Consider the following 26,682-nt stretch of genomic DNA (forward strand, 5'->3'; position numbering starts at 1 on the left):
AAAAACAAGGGAGAATGAAGACAGTGCATGACTTACATGCAGGTGCAGAACTGCCTAGTCTGCACATAGGACAAAATGTTTGGGTTAGACTTCCCACCCAGGGAACCTGGTTTCCTGCAGAAATACCAGTACCTAAAGCGTGAGTGAGCCTAGATTCTATGAGATCACAACACCAAATGGGGCGATGTTCAGGAGAAACAGAAGCCAGCTAAGGGAATCGTATAACTGTGTAATATTTAGCACTGCAATTGTGTCTGGAACACATCTACAGATGAACTCGGAAATTGTGGAAGTCCACCATGAGAATGATTAACACTCCAATAATACACAGAATGCTAAAGTGTCTACAAGTCAAGAACACCAAAGTGACAAGTCCAGATCTCAGGAAAATTACACCCGGATGAGTGCAGCATCAACAACACTTAAGAAGCTTGACACCATCCAGGACAAAGCAGCCCGCTTGATTGGCACCACATCCACAAACATTCACTCCCTCCACCACCGACACACAGTAGCAGCAGTGTGTGTACTATCTATAAGATGCACTGCAGCAACTCACCAAGGCTCCTTAGACAGCACCTTCCAACCCGCAACCTCTACCATCTAGAAGGACAAGGGCAGCAGACACATGGGAACACCACCACCTGGAAGTTCCCCTCCAAGTCACTCACCAACCTGACTTGGAAATATATCGGCCGTTCCTTCACTGTCGCTGGGTCAAAATCCTGGAACTCCCTCCCTAACAGCACTGTGGATGTACCTATACCACATGGACTGCAGAGGTTCAAGAAGGCAGCTCACCACCACCTTCTCAAGGGGCAATTAGGGATGGACAATAAATGCTGGCCCAGCCAGCAACACCCACATCCCATGGATGAATAAATATAAACAAAAATACCATCATGAAATTTGGGAGGATTAGTAAGCCACCTATTCATTAAATAGACTCTTAAACTCTTAAATGATGGACAGAGATCTATCTTTTGTGTAAATAGTTTTCACAACTACCCTACTATGTATGTATTTTTACTTTTAATGTATGTTATGTTATCCTGGAAAAGAGGGGATGTTGTGATATCACTTTGAGAGAATATGCAAGAAACCAGGATGTAAAGCAGCATATGAGTGTAGGAGTTGCAGTTGTTGCTATGAGTAGTGGTTGCTGAATCCCTAGAGTAGACCTATCTGTTGAACCATCCTGTAATGTGTATATACATATATATAAATAGGTGCTTCTCGCAGTGCAGCACTTCCTCAATACTGAACTGGGGAAATGGCCTAGATAATATGCTCAAGTCTCTGGAATGCAACTTGAACCCACAACATTCTGACTCAGGTGAGACTGCTGTTAATACCTCAGTTGGACAAAGCAGGCAATTATAGCCTGGTTCAGTCTTAGTTCAATTATTATTAAATACTACTATACAATGTACTACAGAATAAAATTAATAGAACTGGGAAAGCATGTTAACCAGACCAATCAGCACATATTTCTAAAAGGTAGGCCATGAGCGGTTAGGTACAATGTGGTCATAAGGATTTACAAAGCAAAAGCAATTGATATAGTACCATATGTGTCAAAGATGATGGCACAAGAAATGGAGGAGGAAGTGGCTACATAGATTCAGATATAGTTGGAGGGCAGAAAACAAATATTAGGGGGTAAATGGAATTTTCTTAAACTGGGAAGATGTGTTCCACAGATCATTGGGATCGTTCTTATTTATTATTTTGTCACGAGCAGAATGTTTATGCTCTCTTACTGCCCATAATCAGTATGTTTTGTATGGAAAGAGGTGTGTCTTTTCTTACCAATGGAGTTCTTGTATACGCTTGTATCAATTAAATAATTCAACAGCAAGATTTTGTGAGTTTAAAATAAAGCTTATTTATTTTCAGACATGTACCCTGAATTAATGCAACATCACACACTAGGTCTCAACATCACACACACACAGGTTGAATACAGATAGTGCACTTTTGCAGTTAATTCAGTCTCTGATTTACAATTTCCAATCTCCCATGTGGCAGGCCTATGGTTTTTTGAATGGATTTGATGATTTAAAGTTCAAGTGAGGGTCTTGTAAAGTGAAGGGTTCACAGCAGCTTGTGAGGTTTCTTGTGGTTCTCAGGTGAACTTTGGAATGGGAACAGGTCAAGTACTTTGGCTGCTTGATGACTTGGAGCTAGCTTCTGAGTCTGGTTCTCAGACTGGCTGACAACTGATGGATCCTAGGGTAACAAGGGTACATGCCCTGAAACTAGTTTTGATCACATGATTACTGGCTTAACACTTCTGAGGCCCATCCAGTCTAGTTTAGATGGGGGAGGCCATTATGATACAATGGGAAGCTGATAGTGGCCATTGAATTTCGATCTTCCCTTTTGTTCAGTATGAAACATGGAGACAGGCAGTCTGGAAACTCCATAGTCTTTGGCTGTTGTCCCATCCTTAAACACGAGATATGTAAATTCCACATATGGTTGTGAGGTATACTCCCCTATGTCCATATTTAATTAGGTTTTCGTTGGAGACTTGATACTGTCTGTAGTCCATATGTGAAAAGTTACATGATTTGCAAGAGCCATCTTAACAGCCTGTTTATGTATATTCATGTAAAAGCATTGACTAAGATTCATAATATGATATGACTGCACTAGGCATGTCAATACAAATAAATGACCTGAATTTAGGGACCTGGGTAATATTGAAATTTGTTGATGACTGCAGTGGGGCTTGGGGTGGGGTGGACAGTATCTGTGCAAACCATGACAAGGATTGTGAAAGATTGCAGCAGATCACAGAAAGGTAAGCAGGGTGGGCAGATAGATGGTGGATACAGGTCAATGCTGCAAAATGGGATGACCTACATTTCAGAAGTAAGAATAAGGAAAGGAAATCCAGTTTAAACAGCAAGATATTAAATGGGGGAGAGGAACAGAGGGACTTTGGTATGCTGATACCTAGCTTATTAAAAGTGGTAGCGCAAGTCAGGAAGACCATAAAATGTTGAATCCGATCCTCGAATTTCTATCTACAGTTCCAGGTGTGGATTCTTTTTCTTCAACACCTAGGAGTGAATCACCAACCTTACTGAACATACAATGGAATTTCAATCAGGCGGATCTCCCTGGGGCAGATAGAACACTATGTGCAGTTTCAGCACTTCAACAGATGAAGGATACAAAAGCAATGGAAAAGGTGCAGCACAGATATTACTAGGGACAAGGGCGCAGTCTAGAGGAGAAACTTGAGGTTTTAATTCATCAGAGCTGAGAAAGTTAAATAGTGACCTGATAAGATTCCTTCAAGTTTATGAATGATAATGTTCAGGGTGATCGTGATTGTGAGTAGGTGAGGTGGCTTATGTGGAGAAAAATACAAGCACGGACCTACAGATAAGCCTAGCAACTACAGGCCAGTCAATTTAACTTTGGTGGTGGGGAAACTTCAAGAAACAATAATTTGGGAAAAAATTAATAGTCACATGGACAAATGTGGATTCATTAAGGAAAGCCAGCACAGATTTGTTCAGGGAAAATCATGTTTAACTAACCTTCTGGAGCTTTTTCAAGAGGGTAACAGAGAGAGTAGATGAAGGCAATGCTGTTGATGTGGTGTACATGGATTTCCAAAAGGCATTTGATACAGTGCCACACAACAGACTTGTGAGCAAGGTTATAGCTCATGGAACAAAAGGGACAGTAATAACATGGATAGGAAATTGGCTGAGTGATGGGAAACAGAGAGTAGTGATTAATGGATGTTTTTCTGGCTGGAGGAAGGTTTGTAGTGAAGTTCCCTAGCAGTCGGTGCTGGGACCTCTGCTCTTCTTCATATATATTGATGACCTAGACCTGGGTGGACAGGGCACAATTTCAAAATTTGCAGATCATAGGAAACTTGGAAGCATTGTGAACTGTGAGGAGGACAGTGTAGACCTTTGAAAGGACATGGGCAGGTTAGTGGAATGGGCAGACAGGTGGCAGATGAAGTTCAATGGGGAGAAATGTGAAGTGATTCATTTTGGTAGGAAGAACATGGAGAGCCAATTTAAATAAAGGGTACAATTCTAAAGGGGGTGCAGGAGCAGAGGGACCTGGGGGTATATGTGCATAAGTCAGTGAATGTGGGAGGACAGGTTGAGAAAGCAGTTAATAAAGCATACAGTATCCTGGGCTTTATTGATAGGGGCAAAGAGTACAAGAGCAAGGAAGTTATGTTGAACTTGTATAAGACACTAGTTCAGCCTTAGCTGGAGCATTACACCCAGTTCTGGGCACCGCACTTTTGGAAGGGTGTGAAGGCATTGGACAGAATGCAGAAAATATTCACGAGAATGGTTCCAGGGATGAGGAACCTCAGTTATGAAGATAGATTAGAGAAGTTGGGACAGTTTTCCTTAAAGAGATATTTGAGGGGAGATTTGATAGAGATATTCAAAATCATAAAGGTTCTGGGCGGAGCAGATAGGAAGAAACGTTCCACTCATGAAAGGATCCAGAACGAGAGGGCACAGATTTAAAGCAACCGGAAAAAGAAGCAAAAGTGGTGTGAGGAGAAACTATTTCATGCAGCACATGGTTAGGATCTGGAATGCACTGCCTGAGAGTGTGGTGGAGACAGGGTCAATCGAGTAGTTAGGATCTGGAATGCTCTGTCTGAGAGTGTGGTGGAGACAGGGTCAATCGAGTAGTTAGGATCTGGAATGCTCTGTCTGAGAGTGTGGTGGAGACAGGGTCAATCGAGTAGTTAGGATCTGGAATGCACTGCCTGAGAGTGTGGTGGAGGCAGATTCAATCAAAGTATTCAAAAGGGAATTAGGCTGTTATCTGAAAAGGAAGAATGTGCAGGGTTACGGGGAGAAGGCTGGGGAATGTTGCTAGGTGAGTTGCTCATTTAGAGAGCTAGTACAGACATGATGGGCCGAACAGCTTCCTTCTGCACTGTAACAGTCTGTGATGAATGAAGTGGCCTGGTGCTGTGTAACAAAGGCATGATTAGCGTTGGGCACAATAGCGTTCAATAATTCTAAGATGCCTATTAAAGTTCCAGTTTAGTGTCACCTATTCACTACGTCTTGATTTCTCTCATCCTGTTTCATACACTTTTTTCACCATGTGTGTGTCCTGCTCCGTGGGCATTGAACTAGGTTTCTCAAGTACAACACTAATGTTCCCTTGCTCAAGTCCCCAATCCTCTAGTTGAAATCAGAACATGTTTATCACCTTGTCAGACCATTCGTAATGTGATTTATAGCCTTTGTGATCTAAACCACCTCAAAGGGGGCAGGAAGGGAGGAGAAACCTACCATGACTCACTTCACATAGACTAATAGTTGGCTGGCAGTCTAGTAGGATGCAATAACACAGTTTGAAGGCATTCATGGTTACGACCACAAAAGTCAGGGGGCAGGGGGGAGTCAGTAAAGCAACTGGGACCCTTGGGACTGAATTGCACTCTCTAACACATATGGTCAGACTACTATCCTTCTGTATAACTGCACTTTGGGTATCTGTGAAGCTGATTCACAATCTCTCCAGTTTATTCTGAGCCTCTCAGCTTTTTGATCTGTTCTTCCCAGCCTCAGTGACTAATTCAAATGTGTAAATGAGATTTGCTCTTGTTCTTGGAAGCACAGCCTCATGCCTTCAGCTTTGTCATTCAAAGTTCAATGGGAGTTCGCCTGCATGCGACACTAGTCCACCATTGCAAAAAAAGATCTGCACCCACTAGTGGCCAGGAGAAGTATTTATGCAAGAATTTCTTGGGTCAGTGCATTTGAATATCCATTGGGATCCAGCATGGACTCAATGGGCTGAATGGCCTCCTTCTGTGCTATAATGACACTCAGTAGTGATTAGTGTAGATCCAGTGTAAAATTAGTGTAACCTGCTGAAGTGTATGGAAATGAGAGTGTGACCTTTACAAAAGGATGTCAGCCTGCAGACCCCAGTAACTGAATAGGGGACAACAGATAAGGAAGAAGCAGGGTGTGGCTCACTCACTTGACTCTCTGATAACTCCACTCCATTTCTCACCAATCTTTGTCTTGTACTTTTTAAGAATGGCCACATGGGAATTTTTAGGCAAAAGAAAGACCAAGACCTAGTTCGGCCTCTGCCATCCTGGTAATTCTAATACAATGATAACAAAGTTGTTGGCGAATCATAGCAATCAGTCTCCAACTGACGCAGACGTGACATTCCACTTTTGCCATGGGAGTTAGCGAGGTCAGTTGCATATTGTCAACATCAGGTTAGTGAATTAACAGTTGTGCGGTTGACTTGGCATCACTGTGACTGTCCGCACAGACCCCCTTCTCCCCCTCTCTCTTTCTCTTTAATCCCAAGGTGATAACATTCACCCATTCGCAGCTTATACCCTCCTTTCCTGTACATGCACCACAGCCATAAAGGGCACAGCAGGAAGGAAAGATGACAAAGGACAGAGGTATAACCCCCCTCCCTATGTCAACTATGATGATGATGAAGAGAGAGTTAAAGGGGGACTGAAGCCCACCATGAGTTTCTGCATAGATCCCCCTGCCCTATGTTCTTCTGCCCCAATTTCCACCAGTTGTCATGTAGAAAATGCGGCAACCAATTTGTGCACAGCAAGATCCCACAAACAGCAATGTGTTAAATGACCAGATCATCTTTTAACTTAGAAACCAGGATAGGGGAGAACTTTCCTGCCTTTCTTCAAAATAATGACCAGCAACTTTTCACAACCAAAGTGTGCTACTGATGTCCAGAGGTTCCTCGGAATGGTCAGTCAGGTTGGCAAGTTTATTCCAAATTTAGCTACAATTACTGAACCCTTGACAGTCCTTTGCAGCGAATAAAGGAAAGGCTCATCTCTTCAGATGTGCTGGCGCATTATGATCCCAGATTTCTCATGACGATTGCCACCAATGCATCCTCAACAGGCCTTGCAGCTGTACTCATTCAGGTCCAGAAGGATGGTAACAGAAAGCCAGTCTACTTTGTCTGAGTGGTATCGATAGAAACGGAGCAACACGATGCGACTCTAGAGAAAGAAGCATTGGCGGTAATCTGGACCTGAGAGAGATTCTCGTATTATTTGAAGGGATTACCATTTCAAATTGAGACAGACCATAAACCATTGGTCACCCTTCTGAATTCCACAGAGATTGTCAAAATGCCTCTATGCACACAACGTTTCATGCTTGGGCTGATGTGTTACCAGTACACAGCTGTGCATGTGCTAGGGAAAACCCGAACCACATGTGACGCATTATCCAGGGCTACAGATGATCGTTCCTTAACCATACTTGTTTCTGAGGTGGAGATAGTCTCATCAATCGTAACGGATTCCCAGTCTGGGTGGAAATGGCGGGAAGTTGGGAAAGGACAGACGGAAGATGTGGCATGTAGCCAGGTTAGGACATTTTGACAAGAAGGTTGGTCAAAATACAATTGAAATGACCAGCTCCTTTGAAAATACCATGAACAAGGAACACGCCTAATGATAGTGGATGATCTTCTCATATTCAACCACTGCCCAAGGCTATGAGGGAGGAGATTCATCATAGAGTCCAAGGTGCTCACTTGGGAATATTGAAGTGTAGAGCTCGTGAACATCAGTCTGTGTAGCGGCCAGGCATTTCAAAGACAATGCAAGACTTTGTCTTGTCATGCCATACTTGCGCAATTAATAGCCAGAACCTTTATTAGCATCTAGTTTTCCAGATGGATTGGGACTAGACCTCTTCGAATTTCAAGGAAAAGCATACCTTGTCACAGTGGATTATTATTCAAGGTGGTTAGAAGCTACCAGACTCCACACTACGATGGCTGAGACTGTGACAAGAGCATTAAAGAATATCTTCTCCACACATGGGTTTCCGGGTGAAATTGTTTCGGACAATGGGCCCAAGTGAATGAATACTTCAAGAAGTTTACAGAACACTGTGGAGTCACTCGTCTTACTAGTTTTCCCGTTCTCCCACAGGCCAATGGAGAGGCTGAAAGCGTGGCGAAAATTATTCAAATGTTAATGGCCAAGAACAGCGATTAGAATTTAGCCCAGCTGAATTACAGAACTACACCTTTAAGTAAAGGCTTTCCACCAGCAGAGCTGCTCATGGGCCAACGGCTGAAGACACATATTCCTTTGCAGCAGAACCTGCAACCCAACATTACAGCTGATGACCATAAAAGAGTGAGGAATATGGAGATGAGCCTATGTGGAAAACAGAAGAACTGATGTAACTCCAGGTATAGAGTGAAGACTTGAACACCGTTAGTACCAGGTCAGAAAGTCTGGATTCAAGATTGAAAATCTGAAGGCACAGTCCTTAAATGAACTGAACAACCATGTTCTTATCTCATCCAGACGCCAGTAGGAACAGGAAAGTTCGAATCTTATTTGAGAATGCAAAAACACATCTTTGATTACCACAAGCTTTGGGATGATGGTCCGAAGACTACATAAATCACCTCACAGGATGGTGACCCAGTCACCAAACCCAGTTCAAGACCATCTCCCTTCCTCAACGGTGACAAACAAGGTCAGGGACAGTTGTGAAGGCACTGCAGAGGCTTAACCTGTCAACTACGGACTTTGTGAGGGAGATGGTGGTAGTGTAAATGTAATGTAAATAGCTTAAGAAATAGTTTAACATTGTTATTAAAGAAGTTGAGATTATACTTGTGGGGAGGTGTAGCATAATGGGTTAATAGTTATGGTAATGAGGTAATGATGTGTATTATGTAACAGTGACATCAGCAGCCATGTGCGAGAGACTCTGTAGAGCAGATGGAATACTCTGTACACAAGAGAGATGTGCTTACCTAGCAGCTCATCTTGTACAGAGAGTTAATAGAGTAGCTTCGAGGTAGCCTACCTGAGTCAGACCAGAGTTACTCAGGAGTAGAGGGAAACCTTCTCATTATAGATTAAGCCATGAGACAAACCACAAGACACTACAGAGGAGTGCCAGCCTATATCTTGTGCTCAAGTCCATGGAGTGACTTTCCAATAGTCCCCTCTACGATCTAGTAGAAGCGTGTGTCTCCTTGTGGCACTCTCTGCTATGGTTCAGATCACTCTTAGTCATTAAGCATGGGAGCAGAGGTTGGCTTGGTCACTCAGAAGGCATTTGGTGACCTGACTTTCTTCTTTAAAGATGGAATTTCAAAGGATGAATGCCTTGTGACAATTTCCAGCATATCTGCTGTTGACATACAGGATGCTCTGCATGTTGTTGCATATTTGGAAAAGTGTTGGAGTCACTTCAGTAGGCTTCAGCAGTTTGGGCTGAAGAGCAGTAAATCAGGCAGTCTTCCCACTGCTGATCACTGAACGGTGGGGCTGTCAGGGTCTACAGTCCATTTGATCGATCCCATTCCTCCTCAATTGCCCATGTCCTCTGACTTTCCCTTCTGTGTTTCCACACAGACTCCCCGAAGATTCTGTTCCCTAATTCTGTCTAATTAAATCAAAACTGTCTGTGCTCCATTCCCTCCCCCCCACCACAACCCCACCAAGCTTGAGGTTGTCTCCCCTGGTTGTGCAGTTTATGACCATTGTAAGCAAGTTTTCTGGGTTCAATTCATTCATTCCATCTCAGAATCTTGAAAGGGCTATAATGGATATGAAGACAGGGGTAATTGTGATCAGAGCTATTTGTACACATGCAGAGTGACCACCAACCGGTTGTGCAGAATGGCCTGATTCTGTGCCGTGACTTCTATATGGTTCTGTGAGAGGTCACTGCACTTATGAATTAAACAAAAGTCTGGGAGACAATAGTTCCCTGGCACATTTCCCATGGTAACTCTTCAACCAATCAGAATCAACTTGCCAACCAATCAGCACCCTTTTCTTATGCAGTATAAATTGTTGTTCTCTTTGGGATTTGATATTCTTGCAAATCTGTCCTGATGAGTGCAAGACGAAAAGTTTCAACAGCCTGTCTCTTTTTACACTCATACCCAAGTTCTGTACCTACCAAGCAACTATTTACCAGCAAAATGTTTCCTCATTCATTTAAATTCCAAACCAGGAGGAGTTATACCTCTGCAGGTTTCTCTTCATGGAGACTGTGATGGTAAATAAGGCAGACCCCCGTGACTCTTTGCTGTCTAATAGGCTTCGCTGAATCCTTCTGTGGTTATATTGCTCTGCAATGTAGGGTTCCTCAGCTAGGGAGCTGGTAAGATAAGGCCAGACCATGATTTATTTGGGGGGGGGGGGGGGGGGGGCGGGGTGGCAGTGGAGTGGGAGAATAATTTCCTCTGTATGCTAAAACTGCAAACTTATTTGTTATAAATAGACTTATGATTTAAGAACACAAGAAATTGGAGCTGGAGTAGGCCACGCATCTTCTACCTCAATTCCACTTTCCTGTTCCCGTAACTCAGTCTTGAATATATTCAATATTGGAGCGTCCACAGCACTCTGGGGTAGAGAATTGCAAAGACTCTTAGCCCTTTGAGAGAAGTAACTTCTCCTCAACTCAGTCCTAAAATGGCCGACCCCTTATCCTGAGATTGCGCCCCCTAGTTCTAGACTTTCCAGCCAGGGGAAGCAACCTCTCAGTAGCGATGCTGCACGCGTGCTGAGCGACTTTGAGATGCAGAGATAAAAACAAAAAAACTGCGGATGCTGGAAATCCAAAACAAAAACAGAATTACCTGGAAAGACTCAGCAGGTCTGACAGCATCGGCGGAGAAGAAAAGAGTTGACGTTTCGAGTCCTCATGACTGAGGACTCGAAACGTCAACTCTTTTCTTCTCCGCCGATGCTGCCAGACCTGCTGAGTTTTTCCAGGTAATTCTGTTTTTGTTTTGAGATGCAGAGACTGCTGTTATGTGGCTAAGCTAAGCATTCATGTGGTGAGCATTATCATAGTAAAGTCGACTTGGAGAGCTGAAGGTTTATAATAGGCCTCAGCGATTTATCACCTCTGCCTGACAGCAGTGGCAGCCTCTGCTTATGCATCTTTCAACTAGAATTTCAAAACAAGATGACGTTTGCATTCTGATGCCTGCCACAACCAAGCAGTGAAAGAACTCAAGCAAAACAAAAAGGGGCTCTTACCACGTCTTGAGCTTCATTCCCTTTGTTGACTATCCCCAGGTCGATGCTCTTCCGCCGCTCATCGACACTCTTCCGTCGCTCTGCCTTCTTGGGCTTGCTTTCCAGCTTCTTCACTTGCCTGTCAACCTTGCTGTTGCTGAGCTTGCGGACTGGGCTGGTCAGCCACTTTTTCAGCGTGCTCACCGAGCGCTTGGAGCTGGGCGAGCTGGGGGCTGAACTGGTGGAGGGCTGTGGCTGGATCGAGGCCATTGACGTGGAGATGCTTCCATCGCTTCCTGTCATGGAGTACGACTCTAGGAAAAAGAGAGAGGGTCGCTCAGTGCTCAGCTCGCTCCATTTACTTTCGACATTTGGCTTGTCCTTTCTGTTTGAGCGGAACTAACCTTCTGAACATTAAACCTTTTGTCACAACAATGTTAACAGAACTGAGGGGTAATAACTCTCAGGAAAAAATGAACAGGCTGGGACTGGTTTCTCTAAAAAAGAGGAGACTGAGGGGAGACCTGATAGAGATCTTTGCGCTATCAAACCCTTTCGCAATTGCAGACGTGGGGAAGACGTTTTCACTTGGGGAGTCCAAAACTAGGGACCATAAATGAAGGATAGTCACAAATAAATCCAGTAGGGAATTTGGGGAAGCTTCTTTATTCAGAGTGGTGGGAAGGTGGAACTTGCACCCACAGGGAACAGCTGAGGTGAATAGCGTAGATGCATTTAAGGGGAAGTTAAATAAACACACAAGGGAGAAAGGACAAAGGATATGCTTGTTGGCGTTAGATGAAGTAGTGTGGAGCACGAACACTGGCATGGGCTGAATGGCCTGTTTCAGCCCTGTAAATACTTTGTGATAAACAGGCAATTTCAAAGAACATAAGAAACAGGAGCAGGAATAGACCATATGGCTCCTCGAGCCTCCTGCGCTATTCAATATGATCAAAGCTCATCCTCAACTTCAACTCCACTTTCCCACCCGCTCCCCATATCCCTTGATTCCCTGAGACACCAAAAATCTATCTAACCCAGGCTTCAACGTGGCTGGCTAAGCTGCTTATGACTGCAATTAATTCAAAGGCAAACTGAAAAGTGAAGCCAGGATCAACATTTATGGACTGAGAATAATCGGTTATTCAAGGCAGCTGAATGCAGGCTCAGGCTTCGGTTTATCGGAAGTCTGGATATTCAGGCATTAATCATTCCAACAGCAGCCAAATCTTAAACCTTAACCCCAAGATAGCCCCTGTCTTCCAGAGAAATGAAGAACAGTAAATATCATGGAAAAGCTAAATCAGCAAAGCCGAGTGTAAGACAAGAGGCCAAGGTTCAAAGAATAACTGGTCTGAGGTAATTCCTCACACAGGATGTGATTAATAGATGCAGGGGAATGGACTCCTGGGTGGAATAGTTGAGTTAAGAAACAATTGGGTGCCACGATAAGGAGGGACTTTGCTGTCTTTTCAGCATGAATGAACACAGAGGGGCCAAATGGCCTTCCTCGTCTGCAACTATCGTGTGACCATGTGACTGGAAACACACCAATGATTTGCCATTCTTTGATACCATGTATCTCGGTATTCACATCACAAGAACACCTCAGTTCAAATAAAGCGTGCTAATCAATGAAGCAAGTTTAACACCAGCGGAGGCATTCCTTATCCAGGATTAACATGGTAAATTAACTAAGATGTGCTTATTTTGAAGAGCAAGACAGCCAGGAGGATGCTTTAAGGTGCTAACACTTATCGAGGGATTGAGAAACATCTTGCCAATTCTTGTGGCCTGCACTATCAAAGGAATCGGGCGATGTGTTCCTAACTTGTGCTTTGCCACCAGTGTCAAGCTCAGGGTTATCCCCAGAGTTAACTTCCACCCACTTTTGGACCAGACTGTCAGTCTTGATACCTTGCTACATACGAGAAGCAATTGGATCACTGGGAGTTGCCAGCGAGATTAAGCTGTCTTCTGGAGCTTGCATGGCTATTGCAGGATCTAAGAATTTTTTTTTCCCAAAATTGACCAAAGGTTCTTATCCTCTGGTTTATTGCCTCTGCCAGGCAATTCCACCAAGGGGTGCGTAGAGGGTGATGGCGTGTGGGACTTGCACACTGCCAGGCTATGGCAACTGGTTTTTGCCTTCCTACGTTCCTAGGCTTAAAACAAATGGCAACCAGACCTGCATGCCCCAAAACACCTTTCATGACCTCAGGATGTCCCAAAGTGCTTTACAGCCAGTGAAGTGCTTTTGAAGTGTTGTAACTTAGGAAACATGATGCGCACAGCAAGATCCCACAAAGAGCAATGTGATAGTGACCAGATAATCCTTTTTTTTAGGGTAGCTGGTCGAGAGATTAACATTAATCAGTACTCTGGGAGAACTTTCCTGCCCTTTGTCATGAAACCTGGACCCACGACCTTCAGACTCCAAGGTGAAAGTGCAGCTCTTGTGCATGTGTCCAGATTCCCATCTAGTTTTCTAGCCACATGGCACCTTCATTTTACTCGGTATCTATCCTTCTCCTCCGAATCTGTGACACCCAGCTTTCAAATATAATCGCGCTTTTGCCTTTTATTATCCCACAGACATTTTCATTTCATTTACAGTCTGGAGGATAATTGACAGAATCATTCGTGACTTGATTTACAAATGCCTTATTTTTTTTTGAAGTATACAACAACAAAACATTGGATTTATACACCGCCTTCAATGGAGAAAAAAATCATCCCAAGATGCTTCAGAGGTATGAGGGAAAATGGTGACTGAACCATTGGAAGGGATATTAGGAGGGATGAGTAAAAGCTTGGTCAATGAGGTGGGTTTTACGAACAGCCTTAAAGGAGGAGAAGGAGGTAGCGAGGCAGAAAGGTTTACGGAAGGAATTCCAGAGCTTAGGGCCTAGGAGACTGAAAGCATATTGACATTGGTGGTGATGTGTAACAGGCCAGAATTACAGTTCACCGAGGGTTATAGGGATGGAAGAGGCTACAGAGATGGGGAGGAGTGAGAAGAATTCTAAATTTACCATGTTAAAGGTTCCTATGCAAAATAGGAGCTCATGGTGCAGAGAGTAACATATTAGCATGGATAGAGGATTAAAAACAAAAAAACTGTGGATGCTGGAAATCCAAAACAAAAACAGAATTACCTGGAAAAACTCAGCAGGTCTGGCAGCATCGGCGGAGAAGAAAAGAGTTCGAGCTCAAATTCTGTCGAAGGGTCATGAGGACTCGAAACGTCAACTCTTTTCTTCTCCGCCGATGCTGCCAGACCTGCTGAGTTTTTCCAGGTAATTCTGTTTTTGTTTTGGATAGAGGATTGTTTAGCTAACAGGAAGCAGAGAGTAGGGATAAGTTGTGAGGAGGACATAAGGAGTCTGCAAAGGGATATAGACAGGTTAAGTTGGTGGACAAAAATCTGGCAGATGGAGTATAATGGGGGAAAATGTGAACTTGTCCATGTTGGCAGGAAGAATAGAAAAGCAACATATTATTTAAATAGAGATTGCAGAACTCTGAGGTACAGAGGGATCTAGGTGTCCTGGTACATGAATCAGGAAAAGTTAGTATGCAGGTACAACAAGTGATTAGGAAGGTAAATGGAATTATGTTGTTTATTGCAAGGGGAATAGAATATAAAAGTAGGGATGTTTTACTACAGTTGTACAGGGCTTTGATGAGACCACATCTGGAGTGCTGTGCACAGTTTTGGTCTCCTTACTTGGGAAAGGATATAACTGCATTAGAAGCAGTTCAGAGAAGGTTCACTCGACTGATTCCTGGGATGAAGAGGAAAGGCTGGATAGATTGGGCCTGTATCCATTGGCGTTTAGAAGAATGAGAGGTGATCATATTGAAATATATAAGATCCTGAGGGGACTTGACAGGGTGGATGCTGACAGGATGTTTCCCCTTGTGGGAGAGACTAGAACTAGGGGACACAGTTTAAAAATAAGGGCTCGCCCATTTAAGACTGAGATGAGGAGAATTCTTTCTCTCAGAGGGTCGTTAGTCTGTGAAATTCTCTTCCCCAAAGAGTAGAGGAGGCAGGCTCATTGAATATTTTTAAGGCTGAGTTAGATAGATTTTTGATTGATAAGTGAGTCCAAGAATATAGGGGGTAGACAGGAAAGTAGAGCTGAGGCCACAATCAGATCAGCCATGCTCTTATCAAACGATAGCACAGGCTCGAATCTTGTTCTTAATTTGTATGTTCGTATGAAGTGTTGGAGATCGAGGACCAAGTACAAATCAGTGAGGACAGCCATGATGTTGGAATAGGACACAATTTGGGGGTGGGGATAAAACACTGGCATTTTGAAAAAAATATGTTCCTGGCTGTTCACAGACTGTGCCAGGACTTCCTGTTTCTAAGCATTGTTACTGCCCATTTTTGGAGTTAGTGGAAGATGTCAACCATTATAGAGCCAGAGTGCCTCTCCTCTTTATTTGCCTTCTTGTGCAGAAGCATGTGACCTATACTCAGGGACATGATTGAAATGAAATACCTCAGTGTGTGAGGGCAAAAAAATGGAACTTAAACCAGGAGCAGAGGCCTCTCAACTGTGTGTGTGTCAAATTGCCAACAGACACTTGGCGATAATCGACTTCAAAGTGGTTTACACTGATTGAAGGCCCAGGTTTATGTCATCGCAGGGTGGTCTAGTTAGGGTCCCTCTTTTTGGGAGGAGATATTTGGGCCCTGTCTATGTGTGGAGCTTGGCAGCATATACAGAACTCACAAAAACGCCAAGCCTAAATGGTTAGGTTTGATCAGCAGCACACAGAGCATTCCATCACACTTCCTCCCCACTCCCACACCATACTGCCATGGCTCTTGCGCTTTGCAACTATAGTAACCAGACATCATTCCAACAAACTGTTCCCTTTCAAGATTGATGAAAAGCCTTGGATTCCCCTTTGCTCAAAACAGGAAGCCCTTGGCTTCAACTTGAAAGGATAAACTATCTTTAATGTCTCTTTGCTTCTTTGTCTGCTTGGCTCATTTGCTGCAAGGTTCTTGTTTGTCAGCCCAGCTTAACAGGCCAAGTGTGTTCGTCAAGCCCCGATTTTCCTACTCTCTCTCCCAAAGGCACCCAACCATGTCGGGGTACAGGCTCCACGGATACACCTGCCTCCTGTGCCTCACCCTTTCTTCATGGGTTTTTAAAAATTCATTTATGGGATGTGGGTGTCGCTGGCTGGCCCAACATTTATTGCCCATCCCTAATTGCCCTTGAGAAGGTGGTGGTGAGCTGCCTCTGAGAGAAAAAAAATTCGCCTCATCTCTGTTTTAAATGGGTGACCCCTTATTTTTAAACAGTGACCCCTAGCTCTAGTTTCTCCCACAAGATGAAACATCCTCCCCACATCCACCCTGTCAAGACCCCTCAGGATCTTATGTTTCAATCAAGTCACCTCTTAGTCTTCTAAACTCCAGTGGATACAAGCCTAGTCTGTCCAACCTTTCCTCATAAGACAGCCCGCCCATTCCAGGTATTAGTCTGGTAAACCTTCTCTGAACTGCTTCCAATGCATTTACATTCTTCCTTAAATAAGACCAATAATGTACACAGTGCTCCAGATGTGGTCTCACTAGTGCCCTGTATAACTGAAGCATAACCTTCCTACTTTTGTAATCAATTCCACTCGTAATAAACAATAACATTCTATTAGCTTTCCTAATTACTTGCTGTACCTGCATGCTAACCTTTTGCAATTCATGCACTAGGACACCCAGATCCCTCAGCATCTCAGTGCTCTGCAATCTCTCACCATTTAGATAATATGCCTCCCTTTTATTCTTCCTACCACAATGGACAATTTCACGTTTTCCCACATTATACCCCACTTGCCAAATCTTTGCCCACTCACTTAACCTGTCTATATCTTTTTGTAGCTTCCTTATGTCCTCTCACAAATTACATTCCTACCTATCTTTGTGTCATCAGCAAATTTGGCACCCATCCCATCCATCCCTTCATTCAAGTCATTTATATAAATTGTAAACAGTTGAGGTCCCAGCACTGATCTCTGTGGCACACCACTCGTTACATCACAAAACCATGTTGACTCAGCCTGATTACCTTGAACTTATCTAAGTTCCCTGCTATAACTTCTTTAATAATAGCTTCCAACATTTTACCTATGACAGATGTTAAGCTAACTGGCCTGTAGTTTCTTTGTTTTCCATCTCCCCCCCTTTTTGAATAATAGAGTTACATTTGCTATCTTCCAATCTAATGGAACCTTTCCCGAATCTAGGGAGTTTCAGAAAATTAAAACCAATGCATCAACTATCTCACTAGCTACTTCCTTTACGACCCTAGGATGAAGTCCATCAGGACCCGAGCACTTGTCAGCCCGTAGCTCCAACAATTTACTCAGTACCACTTCCCTGGTAATTGTGATTTTCCTGAGTTCCTCCCTCCCTTCCAATTCCTCATTTATAGCTGCTTCTGGGATGTTACTTGTATCCTCTATAATGAAGACTGATGCAAAGTACCTGTTCAATTCATCTGCCATTTCCTTGTTTTCCATTATCAATTCTCCAGACTCACTTTCTATAGGACCATTGCTCACTTAGTTAACTCATTTCTTTTTAAAATATTTATAGAAACTCTTACTATCTGTTTTTATACTCCTGGCTAGCTTTCTCTCGTACTCTAATTTTCCCCTCTATTTGCCTTCCTAATCATTTGCTGTACCCTCATACTAACATTCCTTAATTCATATACCAGGACACCCAAATCTCTCTGTACTGCAGAGTTCTGCAATCTCCCTCCGTTTAAATAGTATGCTGCTTTTCTCTTCTTCCTGCCAAAGTGGACAAGTCCACCGCATTATACTCCACCTGCCAAATGTTTGCCCACTCAACTTAATCTATCTATATCCCTTTGCAAACTCCTTATGTCCTCTTCACAATTTACTTTCCTATCTATCTTTGTGTCATCAGCAAATTTAGCAAACATACATCTGGTTCCTTCATCCAAGTCATTGCTATAAATTGTAAACAGTTGAGGCCCCAGCACTCAGCCTTGGGCACTCTACCCATCACATCTTGCCAACCCAAAAAAGACCCATTTATCCCTACTCTCTGTTTCCTGCTAACTAACCAATCCTCTATCAGTGCTACTATGTTACCCCTTACACCATGAGCTCTTATTCAGTGTAGTAACCTTTGATGTGGCACCTTGTCAAATGCCTTCTAGGAATCCACATACACCACATCAACAGGTTCCCCTTTATCCACGTTACATGTTATTTCCTCAATTAACTCTTGTAAGTTAATCTAACATGATTTTCCTCTCACAAAACAATGTTGAATCTGCCTAATTGCATTGAGATTTTCTAAATGCCCAGCTATAACCCCCTTAATAATAGATTCGAGCATTTCCTTATGACAGCGAACTGCCCTGTAGTTTCCTGCTTTCTGTCTCCCTCGCTTTTTTGAGTAGAGGAGTTACATTCACTATTTTCCAATCTGATGGGACCTTTCCAGAATCTAGGGAATTTTAGAAAATTAAAACCAATGCATCTACAATCTCAGCAGCCACTTCTTTTAAGACCCTAGGATGAAGTCCATCAGGACCAGGGGACTTGTCAGCTTTTAGTTCTAAACATTTTCTCAGTACCCGTCCCCTGGTGACTGTATTAGTTTTAGGTTCCTCCCTCCCTTTCACCTCCTGATTTACAAGTATTTCTAGGATGTTATTTTTATCCTCTATAGTGAATTCAGGCAAAATATCTGTCCAATTCATCCACCATTTCCTCATTTTTCACAATTAATTTTGCAGACTCACTCTCTAGAGGACCAGCGCTCACTTTAGTTACTCTTTTCTTTTTTAAATACCTGTAGAAACTCTTACAATCTGTCTTTATATTTCCAGTTAGCTTTCTCTCATATTCTAATTTCTCCCTCCTTATTTTTTTAGTCATTCTTTGCTGTTTTTTATATTTTGTCCAATCTTCTGACCTGCCACTCATCTTCGTGGAATTGTACGCTTTTTCTTTCAATTTGATACTATCTTTAACTTCCTCAGTTAGCCACAGATGGTGCATCCTTCTCCTAGAGTCTTTCTTTTCCACTTTTCTGCTCGCTCCTTATATCGTTTGATTCCCTGAAATACCATAAAATCTATCCAGCATCCATAACCTGTTGGAATATGGAATTCCAAAGATTCAGAACCCTCAACAAAGGAATTTCTCCTCCTCTCAGTCCTAAATGATCGGCCCCTTATCCTGAGACTGTGTCCCCATGTTCTAGATTCCCCAGTCAGGGGAAACAATCTCTCAGTATCTACCCTGTCAAACCCCTTCAGAACCTTTTAGGTTTCAATGTGATCACCTCTCATTCTAAACTTCAGAGAATATAGACCCAGTTTACTCAGCCTCTCATCATAGGACAGCCCCCTCATCCCAGGGACCAATCCAGTGAATCCTCACTGAACCGCCTCCAATGCAAGTATACCCTTCCTTAAATATGGAGACCAAAACTGAACACAGTATTCCAGATGTGGTCTCACCAAAACCCTGTACAGTTGTAGCAAGACTTCCTTATTCTTGTACTCCAACCCCCTTGTAATGAAGCCCAACATGCTATTTGCCTTCCTGATTGCTTTCTGTACCTGCATGCTAACTTCCTGTGTTCCTTGCATGTGTACACCCAAGTCTCTTTGAACATCAACACTTACAGGCTTCACACCTTTAAAAAAATATTCTGCTTTTCTATTCTTATGGCCTAGGTGAATTTTATTTTAATTCATTCACAGGATGTGGACTTCACTCTCTAGGCCAGCATTTATTGCCCATCCCTAGTTGCCCTTGAGAAGATGGTGGTGAGCTGCCTTCTTGAACTGCTGCAGCCCATGTGGTGTAGCTACCTCTCACTTCCCCATGTTATACTCCATCTGCCACCTTGTTGCCATTCACTTACCTGTCTATATCTTTTTGCAGCTTCTTTGTATCCTCCTCACAGCTTACATTTCCAACTAGCTTTGGATCATCGTCAAGCTTGGAGACATTACTCAGTCTCTTTTTCTAGGTCATTAATATAGGTTGTAAATAGTTGAGGTCCCAGCATGGATCCTTGCATCAGTCCACCAGTCACAGTCTGCCAACTTGAAAATGCCTGGTTTATCCCTCCTCTTTATTTCCTGTCCGTTAACCAATCCTCCATCCATGCTAATATGAGCTTGTCTTCCATAATAACTTTTTGTGTGGTACCTTATTGAAATCCTTTTGGAAGTCTAAGTATACTACATCTACTGGTTCCCTTTTATCCACCTTACTAGTTGCAAGCTCAAAAAACATGAATAAAGTTTGTTAAACATGATTTTCCTTTCATTAAACCATGTTGTCTGATCATATTATGATTTTCTAAATATATTGTTAAGACTTCTTTAACAATAGATTCCAGTATTTTCCTGATGACTGATGTCAGGTTAACTGGGCTGTGGTTCCCTGTTTTCTCTATCCCTCCTTTCTTGAATAGCGGTATCACACCTCAGATACTGAAGCAGTCTGTGTCAATACGCAGCAAGATCTGGACAATATTCAGAACTTAACTGATATTTGCACCACACAAGTGCCAGGCAATGACCATCTCCAACAAGAGAGAATCTAACCATCGCCCCTTGACATTCAATGGCATTATCAACATCCTGGGGGTTGCCATTGACCAGAAACTGAACTGGACCAGCCATATAAATATTGTGGCTACAAGAGCAGGTCAGAGGCTGGGAGTTCTGAGGCATAAAAGGTTCAAGAATGAGAATGCATAGATTTAAAGTGATTTGCAAAAGAAGCAAATGTGATGTGAGAAAAAACTTTTTCACACAGCGAGTGGTTCGAGTCTGGAATGCACTGCCTGGAGTGTGGTGGAGGCAGGTTCAATCAAGGCATTCAAGAGGGCAAGAGATGATTATTTCAATAGAAACAATGTGCAAGGGGACAGGGAACAGGCAGGAGAATGGCACTAAATCATAATGCTAGGTTGGAGAGCCGGTGCAGACATGATGGGCCGAATGACCTCCTTCTGCTTCGTAACAATTCTGTGATTCTGAATAACTCACCTTCTGACTCCCCAAAGCCTGTCCGCCATCTACAAGGCACAAGTCAGGAGTGTGATGGAATACTCCCCACTTGCCTGGATGAGTGCAGCTCCTACAACACTCAAGAAGCTCGACACCATCCAGGGCAAAGGAGTCCATTTGATTGGCACCCCATCCACCAACCTAACTATTCACTCCCTCAAGCCCTGGCGTACCATAAACAAGATGCACTGCAGCAACTCACCAAGGCTCCTTTGACAGCACCTTCCAAACCCATGACTTCTATCATCTAGAAGGACAAGGGCAGCAGACACATGGGAACACCACCATCTGGAAGTTCCCCTCAAAGTCACTAACCATCCTGACTTGGAAATATATCACCATTCCTTCACTGTCACTGGGTCAAAATCCTGGAACTCCCTCCCTAACAGCACTGTGGGTGTACCTACACCATATGGACTGCAGCGGTTCAAGAAGGCAGCTCACCACCACCTTCTCAAGGGGCAATTAGGGTTTCTTTTTTATTTGTTCTGTCATGGGATGTGGGTGTCACTGGCAAGCCCACACTTGATGAACCGAATGGCTTGCTAGATCATTTCAGAGGGCAGTTAAGAGCCAACCACATTGCTGTGGGTCTGGACTCACATGTAGGCCAGATCAGGTAAGGATGGCAGGTTTCCTTCCCTAAAGGACATTAGTGACCCAGATTTTTTTTATGACAATTGACAACAGTTCCGTGGTCACTATCACTGAGATTAGCTTTTAATTCCGGTTTTTATTTATTGAATTCAAATTTCATGGATTTGGCGCCATGTCCCCAGAGCATTAACCTGGGCCTCAGGATTACTAGTCCAGTGACATTACCACAATGCCGCCATCTCCTCTTGGGATGGGCAAGCAATGTCCAGTTCCCATGAAAAAAAATCATTTGCTAACTTCCAATCCTCCAGGACCTTTTCGAATCTGGGACACTAATGAGGATCAGAGTGAATTCCTGGGAGCTGTGGCATACTTTGGTTTGGTCCAGGAGAATTGGATGAACCCTGGAGAACCAGTAACGTGAATAGGGATTCATTGTTGAAATTGAAAGTAGGATGGGGAGTGTTCTCTTCAGAATTTTGGTTTAAAGTATAAATGCTATAAACAGGGCAGAATTTCACGCTCCTCCTCCAGCGCGTTTGTAGGCTGTGGGGGGTGGGGGGGGGTGTGGGTGGTGAGCGTAAAATTCCTCAGGTGGGCCTTCCCCTGGCTCTGACCTCTCTGCAACTTTACGCTGGGATGGGTGAGGCCTAGACTGGCCTGCGCATCCTTGCCCCAGTTGAGGCCCTTAAATGGTCAATTATTGACCACTTAAGGGCCGCTTCCTGCCCAGCCTCAATTTTTAGGCTGGTGGGAGTGTTTATCTGGCGTGGGGGGAGCCCAAAAATAAATTGGTTTCAAGCCTTGGACGGGAGGGGATGGGGGGCACGGGGGTTGGAGGGGGTCTCCATCAGCAGCCCCCTTAAGGTCCGGTAACCAAAGGACCTCCCTGCCCGCCACACCCGACCACCAACCTCTCTGCTGACACCACAGTCCCTCACTATCCTCCTCTTCCCCCACTCCTGAGGCCTCCCATACTACCCCCCCTCCCCCCACCCTGAGACCCCCAAAACTTACCCGCTTCTGCAATCCCGGCACTTGGGCTCTGGCGAATGCTTGCAGTCCCAGTCCTGTCCACTGCAACTTCTGGCGCTGCTGGCACTAGAGAGCTGCCGGCCAATCAGACTGACTGGCAGCTCTCCTGAGGTGGGGCTTCCTCCCAAGTGAGGGAAGTCCCGCCTCCAGCCAATTAACGCTTGTTGGAGTGTGAAATGGAGGCGGGGCAGGCAGTGTCGGCGGGGATGTGTTCTCCACCGACTCTTCGGATGGTGGGAAGGGAATCCCTGCTGCCTGAAAAATCCTGGCCATAGTGTTAAGCTAACAATTCTTTTTCTTTTGTCAGGAGAGGTTTTTTCCTTTAAAACGTGAAAACTTGTTGTGTGGTCTTTTCAGTTAATAGCTGGGAAATAAAATGTCTTTTTAAAAGCTACCAGTCCTCGGGATTTGTCTGCTGTTAGTCCCTTAAGTGTCTCCAATATCTTTTCTCTTGATTACCTTAGGCTCCTCATTCTTATTAGCCCCTGGTTTAGCCTCTATTTTGGAAATGTTGTTTGTCTTTTCAGCTGTGAAGCAAAGCAAAATATTTGTTCAACATCACTGCCTTTTTGTCATTTCCCATGATAACCTCTCCTGCGTCTGCCCCTCAGGGACCAATGTTACTTTAGCTACTCTCTTCCTTTTTATATACTTGTAAACGTTCTGATCTGTTATTATATTCCTGGCTAATTTGCTCTCAGCTTCTATTTTTTACTCTTTGGATCAACTTTTGATCATCCTTTGCTGGTTTCTGAAATTCTCCCAATCCTCAGGCTTCTGGTTATCCTTCCCAACATTAAAAGCCACTTCTTTTAATCTATTGGCAGGATCTTTCTCCCGTTGGGGGTGAAGTTGAATGGCAGACGCGCACAGGCGCGCCTCCGACTGGATCCCCTGATTGGGGGGGGGCGTGCCGCCATTTTAAGTGGGCGGGCCAATTAAGGCCCGCCCAGCGCGATGTCCACATGGAAGCGTTCCCTGTGCGGGCAAGGAGGAAGTCTCTAAACCCGAGAGTGCGCTCTTTTGTGCATGCACACGGACGAGCGCACTCACCTCCCTGAGGCTAAGTGCAGCCTCAGGGAGATCGCCTCTCCTGTCAAAAATATTAAAAATAGAAAAAAAAATCCCTGACATGTACCCTCATGCGACACTGTCCCATGAGTTGGGACATGTCCATAACTTCTACAAAAGCTTTAATAAATTTTTTAAAAACCTACATGAAATCTCCTCCCGCCCGTGGATGAGGTTTCATGCTTTTTCTAACGCCCACCAGGGCTCCCAGTCTGCCCACCAACCTTAAGGTTGGACGGGCAGGTCTACTAATTAGTTTAATGACCCTGTCAATGGCCTCAATTGGCCCCTGCAGGTTCTCTCTCCCCACCCCACCTTGGGCCTCACCTCCCCTCCCCCCACACTTACTGGTCCTCGTCTCTCAGGACTGCGTACTGTCCCGGTCCTGTCCACTGCAGGTTCTGGTGCTGCACGGACTCGAGAGCTGCTGGCCAATCAGACTGGTGCTGTATAAATACAAGTCTTTCTTTCTTTCATCCACAATGGGAATTGTCTATATAAACACGTCATGCTGTAATTATACCCTCCTGACAGTGGTGGCACTCTAGCACCTCAGTTTTGCATCTCCCTGCTCCTCAGTCTGTGCTGCAGGGAAACTCTCATGCCCTAGCCACCTCTACTTCACTTCCCAGACTGCTGAAAGTTTCACTATTTCAACTCCAAATAATGATACTATAAAACCAATATATGCTACAGAAGAAAACTGTATGTTAGCCTTTATTGCAAGGAATTTGCAGCATTATAGGAAGAAAACCATAAGGCTTTGGTGAGACCATACCTGGAGTAGTGTGTGCAGTTTTGGTCTCCTTCCCTAAGGAAGGATATACTTGCTTTAGAGGGAGTGCAACAAAGGTTCACGAGATTGATTCCATATGAAAGGGTTGTCCCTTGAGGAGTGATTGAGTAGAATGAACCTATATTCTCTGAAGCTCTGAAGAATGTGAGGTGATCTCATTGAAACGTGTAAAATTCTGAGAGGGCTTGATGCAGGGTAGAGGCTGAGAGGCTGTTACCCCTGGCTGGAAAGTCAAGAGGAAGGGGGTATGGTCTCAGGATAAGGGGTCGGTCATTTAGGACTGAGATGAGGAGAAATCTCTTCACCCAGTTGTGGATCTTGGGAATTCTCAGTCACTGAGTATATTCAAGTGGATGAATATATTGAGTGGATGCTGAGTCACCGAGTATATTCAAGACTAAGATTGATAGATGCTCAGTGAATCAAGCGATATGGGGATAGGTTGTGAAGGTGGAGCTGAGGCAGAAGATCAGCCATGATCTGAATGGCGGAGCAGGTTTGAGGGTCTCCTCCTGCTCCTATTTCTTATGTTCTTAAAGTGCTACATAAAATGACGGACAGAATGGACGACACATCCTGGTCAATTATTCCCTGCCTTCTAGCCCTGCTTCACCTGAAAACCACATTTGACTTTATTTCCCCAAAAGCAAAGTCATACGAGATCGAATGGTACAACATACATATTGTGCGTGATATAAGAAAACATGGAATTCTGCAGTAATCTAGTGAAAAAAAAAGCATTTGACCCACTTCTTTTATTCATTCACAGGACATGGCCATCCCTAATTGCCCATGAGAAGGTAGTGGTGAGTGGCTTTTCAATGGGTGGTTTAGAGTCAACAGCATTGCAAGTCTGGCGTCACATATAGGCCAGACCAGGTGAGGATGGTAGATACCCTTTCCTGAAGGAGGTTAGTGAGCTTGATGGGTTTTTACAATAATGCAGCTGTTTTGTGGTCACCATCACTGACACTAGGGTTTAATTCCAGATTTTATTAGTTAATTGTATTTAAATTCCCCCAGCTGCTACAGTGGGATTTGAATTCATATTTCCAAATTGTTAGCGCAGGCCTCTAGTCCATCAAAGATGGTAGACTTTCCATCTCATCGCCTGGCCCTGGCTTTAACTTAGCCCCTGGTGGTTAAAGGTCAACACTACACCCGCTGTGCCACCCAGCTCCCCAGTGGCAACTACTTCTCCTGAGGCAGCCCCTTGGGATCGAGGATGACTTTGTTCCACTCCAGTTCCATGGGTTACGAGGTGACTGGTGAGTCCAATGCCTGATCTACAGACTCTACCACAGGTGGTGCTTAGAGGGCCGGGTAGATGAGGTTTCTGCACACTCTCCGACGCCTCGACTTCACCTCTGCACCTCCCCCGATGAAGTCTCTCGATGTGTTCAGTACTTTCCCGAATGACCCTTCTCCATTTTAGTGGGTCACAAGTCAGGGTCTCCCATGAGTCGGCGGGGATGTGTGACCTCTTCAGGGGGGCTTTGAGGACATCTCAAAAGTATTTCCGCTATTCTCCTGGGGCTCTGCTGCTCGACCATGTTCCGAGTGCAGCATTGCCTTCGGCAGCCTGGTGTCTGGCATATGGGCTACATGTCCTGCCCAGCGGAGCTGGTTTGGAGTGATTGGCGCCTCGATGCTGGGAAAGTTAGCCTGGGAGAGGACTCTGCTGTTGGTGTGTCTTCATTGTGACTGGATTTAGAGGATCTTGTGAAGGCATCGCTGGTGGTAATGAGCATTGACATGGCACCTAGTACTGATATCATTTTATTTGATTTTATGAGGGGCCATGGCTGCATCATGTAACAGCACCCACTTGAGAACAAGTCACCCCGGTTACTAGAATAATAGAAAAGCAATACTCAAACACTGCCATTGATTTGTCACAATGCTACACTTCACCAGTGTCAACCTTACAGCACTTGGCCAGACATAGCTTCAGTCAAATAAGTGGAAATAAGCACGCTCATTTGTTAAATTGATCAATGAGCCCACGTGGCCTTGTGGAATGATTG

General features: G+C 44.2%; 1 protein-coding gene across 6 annotated transcripts in view; it reads right to left on the reverse strand.

Moving 5' to 3' along the window:
• The window catches only part of LOC121273298 (rho guanine nucleotide exchange factor 25-like), a 525,914-nt gene that overhangs the window by 205,317 nt on the left and 293,915 nt on the right, over nucleotides 1–26,682 (reverse strand). For all 6 annotated transcript variants that reach the window (XM_041180385.1, XM_041180386.1, XM_041180384.1 and 3 more), the window contains one exon: nucleotides 11,072–11,364. In XM_041180385.1, the coding sequence (XP_041036319.1) occupies nucleotides 11,072–11,364 (293 nt within the window). The remainder of the gene's footprint in view (nucleotides 1–11,071; nucleotides 11,365–26,682) is intronic.

This window comes from Carcharodon carcharias, chromosome X (genome assembly GCF_017639515.1).
Source record: "Carcharodon carcharias isolate sCarCar2 chromosome X, sCarCar2.pri, whole genome shotgun sequence".
NCBI lineage: Eukaryota > Metazoa > Chordata > Chondrichthyes > Lamniformes > Lamnidae > Carcharodon > Carcharodon carcharias.